General features: G+C 38.5%; 1 protein-coding gene across 1 annotated transcript in view; it reads right to left on the bottom strand.

The window, feature by feature from the left end:
• The window catches only part of Lrp6 (LDL receptor related protein 6), a 123417-nt gene that overhangs the window by 18141 nt on the left and 93223 nt on the right, over positions 1–12053 (bottom strand). Inside the window, exons 15-17 of the mRNA XM_038318382.1 lie at positions 8591–8781; positions 5377–5586; positions 3911–4036 (exon numbers count right to left, since the gene is read on the bottom strand). Coding sequence (XP_038174310.1) covers positions 3911–4036; positions 5377–5586; positions 8591–8781 — 527 coding nt within the window. The remainder of the gene's footprint in view (positions 1–3910; positions 4037–5376; positions 5587–8590; positions 8782–12053) is intronic.

Genomic DNA, 12053 nt, shown 5'->3' with positions numbered 1-12053 from the left:
TGAGTCATCATCTTAGAGCACCCCCCACATTCCTGCTTTTCTTTTTAAGAGTCAAGGTTTCATGTTTTTCTACTAAACTTCTGGGCTCAAATAATTTACAACCAACCAAGTAGCTTAAACTGGCACCACAGGTACGTGCCATCACACAAACCACATATGTGTGTGCATACACATGCATATATATTGCTTATACCAGGTGAGCATGTATCACTGAGCTATATTCTTAGCTCAACACACATTTTAATATAATAAATATAAATTAATGTTACAATCAAACCTACAAGAAACTACTGGTTGTCAAGATTTGGTGTAGAACTCAAGATGAAGAGCCATTTTATTTGGAAAGGCTATCATTATTCTGTGTGCCTGTTCGTGTGGGTATATGTACAGGCAGTCCAACAGCTGGTGCCAAGTATTTCATTCTATTACTCTCTGAGACAGGCTGGCCAATGAGCTGCAGGTTCAGCTTTCTTCTGATACCCAGGATTTCAGATGTGCACATCCACCCTAGCTTTTTATGTGTGTACTGGGAATGGGAACTGTTAGTGCACAGGCACATCTCTCCAACCCCTGGAAACTGTATTAATGGTACAGACTGTTTTCTACCAATCTATGTGGGGACCAGTTTTCTTTATATGTCCCAACCAAAACTAGGAAAATCATGTTTTAAAACTGGACAGAAGTTTAGATTTTATGCCTTATTTACTTCTACTGTGGAATCAATAAGTTAAAGACTGTATATAACATGCACAGAAGTTTTATTAAAAATTAAATATCAACAGTTCCTCACAAGAGAGTAACTGCAGTGTTACATAATCAACTATGACTCAGCAACAAGAAGTGCTAACACATTTGATATATTATGGATCTCAAAAACATATTATGTAAGGAGAATCTAAAGCCCAAAAGATTACATGCCATGATTCCACTGACAAAGTTCAAGAAACTAACTCTGTATGGAGCAACAGTCTGGAGAGCAGATGCTTTTACTAGAGAACTGTCTGGTAAGCACACGAAGGCGCCTTCCTTTTCCTTTCCTTTCCTTTCCTTCTGTCCCTCCCTCTGCCTCCACTTTTCCCTTCTCTTCTATGCAGTGGAGGACTGAGACAAGTTCCCACTAACGAGCCCAGTCCAGATTCTGATTCATTCTGTGGCCCAGTGCTGGATCACCTGCATGTATCACTGTGCACATTTTCTTCTGTGACTGCTCTGACCTTTCTTTCCTACTGATTTTTGTTGCTGCTGCTGTTATTTTGAGAAGAGATCTCACATTGCCCAGGCTGACCGCCATCTCCCAAGAGTACTTTTTTAACAGCAACACTCCATATGTTTGGTCAGGTGACAACACAGCTGTATACTTTTCTAACTTATTTGTTTTACATACAAATAGAAAATGTACTTTATCAGCAAAAAATTATGTCCCTTTAAAAGACATCTAATTGGAAGATGAGATCATGAGTCAGTTTTATCTGTTAACACAGTGATAAATTTCCTTGGGATTTGTTTTTTAAAGCAAGTCTAGTGTTCTGTATAGAAACAGAATTTTTTAAACTGTGACAAAATACACGTAACAAAATTTTACCAATTTAACCATTTAACAGTATCTAGTCCAACAATATTAAATATGTCTACATTAATCTGCAAGGTTTGATTTTGTCTTAATTTATTTGTTCTAATAACTTTTCCCTTTTACATAATGTCTCCCTAAGTTGTCCAAGCTAGCCTCAGACTCGTAAGAGTTTCTCCGAGGAAATTACAAGCACATTCTCCATACCTAGCAATGTTCCCTCTTTCCTTTCCTTTATTTCAAATTCTAGAGCTTAAGTTTTCTGTACATATTAGGTCTCTGAAGAGGAACACCCTAGCATCCTATAGCAGTCAGTTCCTTCCAGAAGAGGATATTCTGATTTTCAGTCACACAAAGTAGCTCTGTCTCCTCTTGAAGTAACATCATGGAATGTTATGTTTTCGTGTGTGACTAGATCTTTGGTGACAAAAATTCTGAGATTTGGTATTATAGTCAAGTGTGCATCAGAATCACTTCCATGTTCTCAAATTGTATGCACTACCTTGAACTTCAAGTTTCTGTTATGTGAGCAGAATACATTGCCACTGCTATTGAGACTATCTTTAAAAAGTCAGAGAGATAAAATTTATTGTAATCCTGTTTTATTACTACATTTTATATTCTGAATATATATTTTATTTAAATCTTGTTTTAAAGAAATCCATGTCTTTACAAACTGTCTTTAAAGAAGAAAACACTTTCTAATAGTAAACTGCAATGCTCAGAACAGAACCCAAGGCCTCACAAAAACTGGCAAGTGCTGTATTGCTCAACTACACTCCTAGAAATAAAACATCACTGCAATAAGATTTTTATCCCAGGTACAGCAGCAGAGACTGTGTGGTCCCAGTCATTAAGGAGGCTGAAACAGGAGAATGAATTAAGCCTGGCAGTGGAGATTAGCCAGTACAACAAAGTTGGACTTTATTTCAAAAAATGTCAAAGATTCCAACCCAACAGCTCCACAATCTATTAATACATGGCCTTAAAATGGGAAACATTTAAGATACTAACTGAAGGGTTGGTGGTGAGTCAGTATTACAAAGAAACAAGCAAACAAATCAAAATAACAACTCATTTTCCCCTTCCACCAAATACATTTTTATATCAGCTTCAAAATTACAATATTTAGTAACTGAGTAACTTAGGCTGGAGATAAAGCTCAGCAGTAGAATACTACTAGGTTCAATCCTCAGCACTAAAAAAATTTTAACTCAGCTGCTGTATTTAACAATTTTTCAAATAATAGAAACTAGAGTCTTTTAAATTGCACTTTTGCAGGTAACAGCATGCCACAATTGTTTTTCTTCAATTAAAATTAACTGTGAATTATCCCCAGAAAGAGGACTTCTTAGTGAGAAGTATGAACATTATCATGGTACCCAGCACTGTCACACTGTGAATTAACAAAAGGGCACACCAATTTGTTATGCTTCACGAGTGACTACTCACGGAGGAGAGGGCACACTAGGTGTGAACATAAGGACCTGAGGTGAGAACCCACACGAGGCTGGTAGTGTAGTGTGCATCTGTAAACCCAGTTTGCCTATGGAAGGTGGAAAGTAGGCAGGAGAATCCCCAGTAGCTTACAGGCCTGCCAGCCTGGAGTGCAGTGATAAAGAGACACTTTATCTCAAAGTGGAAGATGAAGAGAAACACTGAAGCTGTCTTCTGCACTCGCATATGTTAACATGCATGTGTGTACCCCTACATACATGCATACATATACACCATAGGGCTTTTTAATTTTCTTTTATTGTTAGTTTTTATTTTTGTTTTTGATCTTTTTTAAAATAACAGGATGTCCTGAGGTATTTGAACAAAAAGATATTCTTTTCATTGGACACACTCCAAACAATGACACCTATACCGACAAAATCTAGAATTCAATGGGCGAAGACCAGAGTGAATTCATCTTACTCTGGTGGGGAAGCTACTGTATTATTAGGAAATATAATTCATAGGCTGAAAATATCACCAACACATATATAATAAAATACTATTTGACTTAAAAAAAAAGGAACTCCTATCATCTGCTACAAAGAAACGAGGCTAGAGAGTATGTTAAAGGAAGGCACAAAACAGTATACATCACACAATTCCGTTTGTATGTAGAATGTATAAAATCCAAACACACAGAAATAGTGTTTGTTAAAATGGTGATCACTGGAGGCCGTAGTAGTAGGGACAAGTCTGGGGAGCAGAGGGGAAAGAAGTCAAGTCTGATAAGTGTACAAATGGCCAATTAAGTCAGGAAAAATAGCCATTTCACTGCCTAGCCATAGATAGCTAGATCAAGATGTGGAATTTTGGCTTGCACAAGAAAGATTTTAACATCTTTACCTCCACAAGACAGCTCATCCTGAAGCAGAACTAGGTGCATGGGGCAAGAGCACCTTGTAGTACCATCTCCTTTTACAAGGCAAATATGGGAACAGCCACCATTATCCTGGGCACAAGGGTGCTGTCCTGGAAAAGAATGTAATTATCAAAATCAATGACTTATGAACCACAAACAATATTAAATATAAAATAAGTCCTGATTTTATTTCTATATAGTGTAATTCCACACTCTATCCCTATACAACCTATAACAGAATATCTACGTATAACCACTGCATGGAGGAGGGGGAATAAGATAGGAGTCTTTATTGTCTGAGCTAGTTTTAAACTCTTAGGTTCAAGTGATCTTCTTATCTCAGCCTCTAAAACTACTGAGATTTCAAGTATGCACAACATCTAGTATGTTATGTAGATATGTATATTTATTTCATCTTAAAACATTATAATAAAGGGCTGGGAGAAGTGCTCCATTTAAGAGTCCTTGGCATGCCAGGACTGTTTACACAGCAAGTTCCAGGCCAGCCAGAACCACACAACAAGACCTGGTTTCAAAAGCCAACTAATAAAAAAAATGATTTATAGAACTTGAAAAATTGCTAGGGGTGATCGTTGACATTTATATAGTTTTATTTTTAAAACTGAGACTTCTAAAGATTTTAACCGAGAACTTTTACTTCTAAAGGATAAAATTATTTCACTTTTAAAAGCATATTTTAATATAGAATTTGTAGAAAATTAAAGTCAGTAGAAGGAAAAACTTGATGGTCAAATGGAACTGAAACAGACAAAATTACTTGCTTGTTCAATTGCCAAAGACAGCGTGACAAAGATCTAATTTCCTCTTACTTGGGTGAAGCAGAAAGATAAGACATTAGGCAACTTTTCAAGATTTATTTCACAACCTGTACTTATTAAGTCACTGCTCTGAATTTTCTATTTAGCTTGGGTTACAAACAACCTGACCTTGGCTATTACAGTATCATTATCATTATGCAATATAGCCCTCAATTATGATGTTTTCTATCAATAATACAAGTGCTACATCAATCTGTGTTGATACTGAGATTGTCAACTATTTACAAAGTAGATTTGAATATGTATCAACAGAGGTAGTTCTCAGTCTTTCAAATATACAATACTATCATTTATCTACTTGTCTGAAGACCAAACCTAGGGCCTGTGGGTGCTAAGCAAGTGCTTTACCACTGAGCTACACCCCAGGACTTGGTTTTATGGACACTAGGTCTAGCTAGATAGTCCAAGCTGGTTTTAAGCGCTCAATCTTCCTGCCTCCACCCCTTGAGTGCTAGGATTTAAGAAGTATACTTCACCTGCTCCATGATAATTTTGATAAATCAAAATCATACTGTTTATGTTATTAGAAGAAAAATGATGTCAAAAAGCCACAGAACCATGTCTTGTTCTTACAACGCACACAGTGCTCTTTGGCTGTCCACCTCACTTACTATATTCATGAAGGTTCAGCTCTTTTACTGCATGGATGTCACTCAACTGAGCGATTCGAGCCTGGACCTTGGTTCTTCCTTCTCGACCAGTCATGTCAATTTTTTCAATCATTTGCTGCTGCTTATCAATCCAATAGAGCCAGTTTTCAAACACGGTCAGACCCACAGGCTGCAAGATATTAGAGTCTTCTAGCACTATCCTGTTGGCACCTTGGAAAAGGAAAACATTCAACAGCAATGATTTGTGCAGCCAAATCCCATTCTCAACAGTTATCCAATGGATACCAAGTAGATCCTAAAGGTATGGAAAATACAAGCGCTGCACCACAAGACTTAAATGTACCAGAAAATGGTGCTAATCCAGACATGTGCATCAAGGAATTAATTCCCAACACAAGGAATTTTCTTGTTATGAAATGCAGCAAAGAATTTGGGACAGCCGGTTTCAATTTGTTTTTAGCAGAATCCATTTTTGAATTAAATTTTATGAAAAACTAACACAATAAAGCAGATGAAAATAATGCTTGTCTGGATGAAGCAGTGGAGGTAAGCCCAGGGTTCTATGGTTTGTATCCACCGCTTTCTGAAAACATCTGAGACATCTATCAAAAACAACGCCACTCTCATTCTACCTGGCTTCTCAGAACACACACAGTCCACTTGACACGCAGTTTATGGACTAATCCTATAAAATCCTGGACTCGATGCCCAAGAACAGTGATACAAAGAAAGGGAGATTAGCTTCTGGATGGTGTACTATTACTGAAGCATGGGTAGTAATTCTTGGCACCTCTAGAGTTTGGTTGTCACCCATGCTCTCAGAGGATCTCAGAACATATCCTCTGAGGAAAGAGGAGGACCATATACAACATCAAGTTCTATGCAGTATAACTCAGAGATATGTAAGAATTTCTTGTGTGTGTGTGTGTGTGTGTGTGTGTGTGTGTGTGTGAGAGAGAGAGAGAGAGAGACAGAGAGAGAGAGAGACAGAGAGACAGAGAGACAGAGAGAGAGAGGGAGAGAGACAGAGAGAGGGAGAGAGAGGGAGAGAGACAGAGAGAGGGAGAGAGACAGAGAGAGGGAGAGAGAGAGAGAGAGAGGGAGGGAGGGAGGGAGGGAGGGAGGGAGGAAGACAGAGAGAGGGAGAGACAGAGGGAAGGAGGGAGGGAGGGAGGGAGGGAGGGAGGGAGAGAGAGAGAGAGAGAGAGAGAGAGAGAGAGAGAGAGAGAGAGAGAGACTGAGACTGAGGACTGAACCCAAGGCCTTGCTTATGCTAGGCAAGTGCTCTAGCACTTAGCTACATGATTCCTAGAACCCAAATGGCACCTCATTTATCTGTAACTCCAGTCACAGGGTATCTAGTACCTCATTTGGCCTCCGTAGGTACCAGGTACACATGTGCTACACAGACATGCATTCAGGCAAAACCTGTTTTTTAACTTATGTCTCAAAACAGTGGAAAGGACAGATTGTCTAGTCAATAATGCTGACTAAGTAGATAAAACTGCAAGATTTCTTGTCTTATCAGCAAACAGAGGCTCTATGAATCTATAAACAAAGTCCAAGATGACTACAGACAAACACTCCACTAAACAAAGCCAAGATTGGTTAATAGGCAGATTCTCCTTCACTATACACCTTAACAGTAAATTCATATTTTGAATACACAAAAAATTTAGAAATTCAGAGTGGAAATGGAAGATGGGTACAGTGGTATGTAATCACAATCTCTGGGATTCAGGGGCACAAGCAGGCAGGGATAGCTGAAGTCTTCGGCTAGTGTGGTCAACAGAGCAAGGCTTTCTTTAAAAGAAAGGGGGTGGGACAGCAAGAAACACGGAAATACTATCAATCAATGCAATTAAGTTTTGTTCAATTTCAATAAATAAGGTGAAGAATTGCTAATATGATGTACATTTTAAACTACTGGACTTATAAAAACCTCCAACACTACCATGTGCTAGAGAGACAATTCTCATACAATGTTGATAGGTTCTTTAGACTGGTTTACAATTTGGTGAGAATCCACACTTGTCTTTATATGTCAATACAAGTGTGTGTGCTATTGTCTATATTGCATAGAAATTCCACTACTACTTTTAGGTCACAGAGAAATGTTCACAGGAAGGTTCATGCAGCACTGTGGAGACTGGTTGGCTTTTGTCTTGTTTTTGATACAGGTTCTTGGAATTAGTCCAGACAGGTCTCAAAGTAAGAACCTTCCCGCTTCTGTTTCCAAGTGCTGAAATTATAAGCACTTAATCACAACTGCTTTGAGTGGCACTGATAGTCCACATACTGACATGCTACAATGTACTTTCTCCATGAAAGACTATCACAAATAATGCTCAGTGGTGACTCTTAGTATTTCAGTGAGACAATCATCTAGAAGAGAAATGGCCAAATCAACGGTTCTAGCTCTTATAAATCCTGATAATTACTGGCAGACTGTTTTCCACTAAAGTTTCTACTTTTTATTTACTCCACAGGGTCCTGGATTTGTCCTGCTGGAGACAGGACTCAGCACAGAACCTCAGGCAGATGCTGTACCATTGAGTTCAATCACCACCCTTAAAAGAGTATGTTATTTTTACCATCCTGGAAAGTGCTGGGCATAATAAACAACATACTTTCGCCCCTCTGGTAAAAATAGCTTATTATTTCAGTTTTATTTTCCTGGTCTCTAATGAGGCCATCCATAAACCGGACACCAGTGAATTATGACAGAAGAGGTGACTATGATTACAAACAAGACCACAGAGAAGCAAAGGGTTAAAGTGAAGACTTTGTTAAGGGTGAGCAGGCTTTTCCTTGAGTGAGAATACTCTGAAGACTTAAGAAGAGACATTAGGAAACACACTTCGAAACACTGTCTGCATATGGAAAAGTGTTTCTGAAAGTTTACGACATGCAAAAAAAGGAACAGAGACCAACCGTAGGCTGGAGTTCAGAGAGGACAGAATGTAAAAGTAGAGCAGAAGAATTGGTAAAAAAAAAAAAAAAAAAACCCATAATTTTCAGATCACTAAAACTGCTGAATACTTAGGGAATGAGGGAAGTAATGTCAAAGATCTCCCTTACTAACATAATGCAGAATATATTTAAAGAGTAAAATTATAATCATGTATAAAAATAACAAAAGAAAAAATATAAATTCACAGTAGTGAAATCATCTTAAAACTCAAATCAAAATACAGAAACAGTTTTGGGGTACCTGAGAGATCACTGCTTTCAATTCGCCTAAGATCTGAATCAGCCCAGAAGAGCTTGCCCAGCCTGCTATCAAGTGCCAAAGCAATTGGTTTACTTAAGCCACTGAAAAAGAGGACCTCCCGTTCTGTTCCATCCAAAGCAGCCCGTTCAATTTTAGGAGATCTTTCCTGAAGATTGGTAAAATACATATACCTGAAGATAACAGGAGAAAATAAAAAAATTACTAAAGAATCAAGATAAACTGAGGGTACTAAGAAGTTTTCAGAGTCAAATTTCACAGATTTAAAAAAAGAAAAATCAATATCCAGAGAGATCTAGTTATAAAATTTTAAGGCATTTCTCCAATTCAGCATTTTAATTACTAGTGAGACACACAAATCATTTATAAGTTTCACCTCTTTTCTGTAACTCTAGACATAAGCCATTTCCTTGTTATTAACACCCTTATCGTCTACTGAGATACAACTGAACACTGGTGATGTAGGTGGGTCTTCTTTCTATGTGTTGCTTTCATTGATTAATTAATAAAGAAACTGCTTGGCCTGATAGGTCAGAACATATGTGGGTGGAGTAGACAGAACAGAATGCTGGGAGGAAGAAGGCAGGGAGGCAGATGCCATGATTCTTTGACCCGAGACGGAATCTTTCCCGGTAAACCACCACCTCGTGGTGCTACACAGATTAATAGAAATGGGTTAATCAAGATGTGAGAGTTAGCCAGTAAGAGGCTAGAGCTAATGGGCCAAACAGTGTTTAAAAGAATACAATCTGTGTGTTGTTATTTTGGGGCATAAGCTAGACAGGCGGCCGGGAGCCGGGCGGCAGGAAGTGGCCCGCACTCCTTCTACAATTGGCACTCCAACGTGATGGACTAAATCCACTTAAAAACCTGAGAGGGCTTAAAAAAAAAAAAAAAGGGAAAGAGAGATTAACACAGCTTTTTGCTGTTTGCTAGGACGTACTGTACTGTAGAGAGATTTCCTGATTCAGCAATAGCAGCAGAAAAAAAGCCACACCAGCCATTTTAAAATGCAGCTTCCTGGGCCCTGCCACTGCTGGTGCAAACTCTGGCTATGGGGCATTTCTGGGCCAACTCAGGGTTGGGAACAAAGTAGCTGAGACTATGCCTGTGGCTCAGCTCTTCCTGCCTGGATAGGCCACGGGATCAGGTCTACTAAAAAGTGGTGGTTTTGAAATACCAGCTTCTGGGCTGTGCCACCTTCACGATCTTTGGCTCTTGCGGGAGACAGAGCTTTTGAAAGGAGCATTTGGAGTAAAGTGCTATGATTTGTTTGATGGCAACTAGACTTGCTGTGTGCCTAAAAGGGGGACATTGTGTGCTGCTGGTCAGAGACACAAGCAGCTCCGCCATGCTAGTATTGCAATGTGCAAGGATCAGAGGCACAAGCGGCTCCGCCATGTTCAACTGTGTGGGGCATGCAGGCAGTACCTGTTTTTGACCTAGGAATGTCACAGCTTAGATTCTTAAGTGCTTAGCGATTTAAAGGCACAAATCAAAAATGTTCCTGGACAGTAAAAAAATTTAGATTCACAATAGGACAGATTCAGACATAAAAGACCTCTAAATGGGTCATAGTGTTAGACAGACATATGTAGGCTTGGGAGAGAGAAGAAAAAGAATATCAAAAAGTCATAAAGTAAAGTTAATGCTTTAAAAAAAAAGGGTAAAGTCTTTAAAGAGACAGAATAAAGTAAACTGATAGAGTAAAAATAAGCCACGTAAAAATGGAAAATCCACAGAGGGTATGGATTATGTATTTTATTGTGTTTTCTTTAAAAGTTGTCTGTGAAAAAGCTAAGTACAAAAAAAACATTTCATTAAATGGGCTGCTAAGCTGATGAACCTGCATATATGTTCTAAAGGTATCTTGACTTCAGAATTTGGATCTAAGGATACATGCTTTGGAAAAGAGTTTCTTCTTTTGTTTTCACAGAGGATGAGACCCTATGGATTGTTTCTATCCCAATATGGTATGAGAGACTATGCCCTCCTGAAAGGTTGCTGTGAACACCCTCAAAAAATTACTTTGCTCAACTGCTGACTGAGATGAATCTGACACACAGAATACACCATAAAAGACCTGATTAACAGCGCCCTATACAGCAGGAAGAAGTTTGGAGAGAAATAACCACGTCCATATTCCCAGATATTGTTTATAAATGTTCTTTTACATTTAAAGGGGGAGATGATATAGATATGAATGATATGAATTGGTATGAATCTTGGTTTATTGACACAAGCTTAAGGTCAATTTTGTTATATGTATATGTATTTCTGCTCTTGATTAAGGTATTGTGATTGTGTAGTTCATTTTAAAAATGTAATATATAATTAGGAAATTAGGTTGTTAATGGATAGTCATCAATAATAGTCAAGCTTGTAGTCATGTTAGTTAGATTTTCTAGATATATAGAAATATATTTCAGTTAGGCATTCTTCATATCTTTCAAAGACTACAGAATATAGCATTTAATGTTTTAATAACTTAGGGCTTTTCATGACAATGAGACACGTCTGCTCCTGGCAGCACCAAGCTACTTCAAGAGGAAGATGGGCATCGAAGAGGCTCCTTATGGAGTTTGATAGCCATTTGGGAAAGAAACTGCTCTTGCCTGGACTATTGCATAAAATGGACATAAAGAACCCACAGAGAGAGGACTGCTGAACTTGCCTAAAGGTGAGATGGTCTTTCAGGGTTCCTGATTCATGAAAGAGTCTGCAAGACATTCTGAAGGACACAAAAAAAGTGACTGAACTGCCTTCGAAATTTCTTGCTTCATGGAAATGTCTCTGGAGACTATGGGCCTGAAGGCCGAAGATGGATGCCCCAACAGTAAAGAGGACTTTGGGTGACTGTCCAGGCAGCGAGATGTCTCTGTCATTTCTAGATTTTGGAAGTTGCTTACTTCTTGTTTGCTTAGGTAATATTATATCCTACTGGAGTCTTTGATGGAGTTGAAGAATGGTTATAGTTATTGTTTTCCTTAGTTATGATAAAAGATAAAGTAGATATAAATATTGTAACTGTAATTCTTGCTTGATAACTGTTTGGTTATATGTAATTTTACTATGTTAAACTGAAAGCCTTTCTTTTTTTGTTTAAACAGAAAAAGGGGAAATGATGTAGGTGGGTCTTCTTCCTATGTGTTGCTTTCATTGGTTAATTAATAAAGAAACTGCTTGGCCTGATAGGTCAGAACATATGTGGGTGGAGGAGACAGCACAGAATGCTGGGAGGAAGAAGGCAGGGAGGCAGATGCCATGATTCTTTGACCCAAGATGGATGTAGGCTAGACTCTTTCCCGGTAAGCCACCACCTTGTGGTGCTATACAGATTAATAGAAATGGATTAATCAAGATGTGAGAGTTAGCCAGCAAGAGGCTAGAGTTAATGGGGCCAAGCAGTGTTTAAAAGAATACAATTTGTGTGTTGTTATTTCGG

The sequence above is a fragment of the Arvicola amphibius genome, chromosome 2 (genome assembly GCF_903992535.2).
Source record: "Arvicola amphibius chromosome 2, mArvAmp1.2, whole genome shotgun sequence".
Classification (NCBI taxonomy): domain Eukaryota; kingdom Metazoa; phylum Chordata; class Mammalia; order Rodentia; family Cricetidae; genus Arvicola; species Arvicola amphibius.
This window is presented reverse-complemented; position numbering and strand designations above follow the sequence as displayed.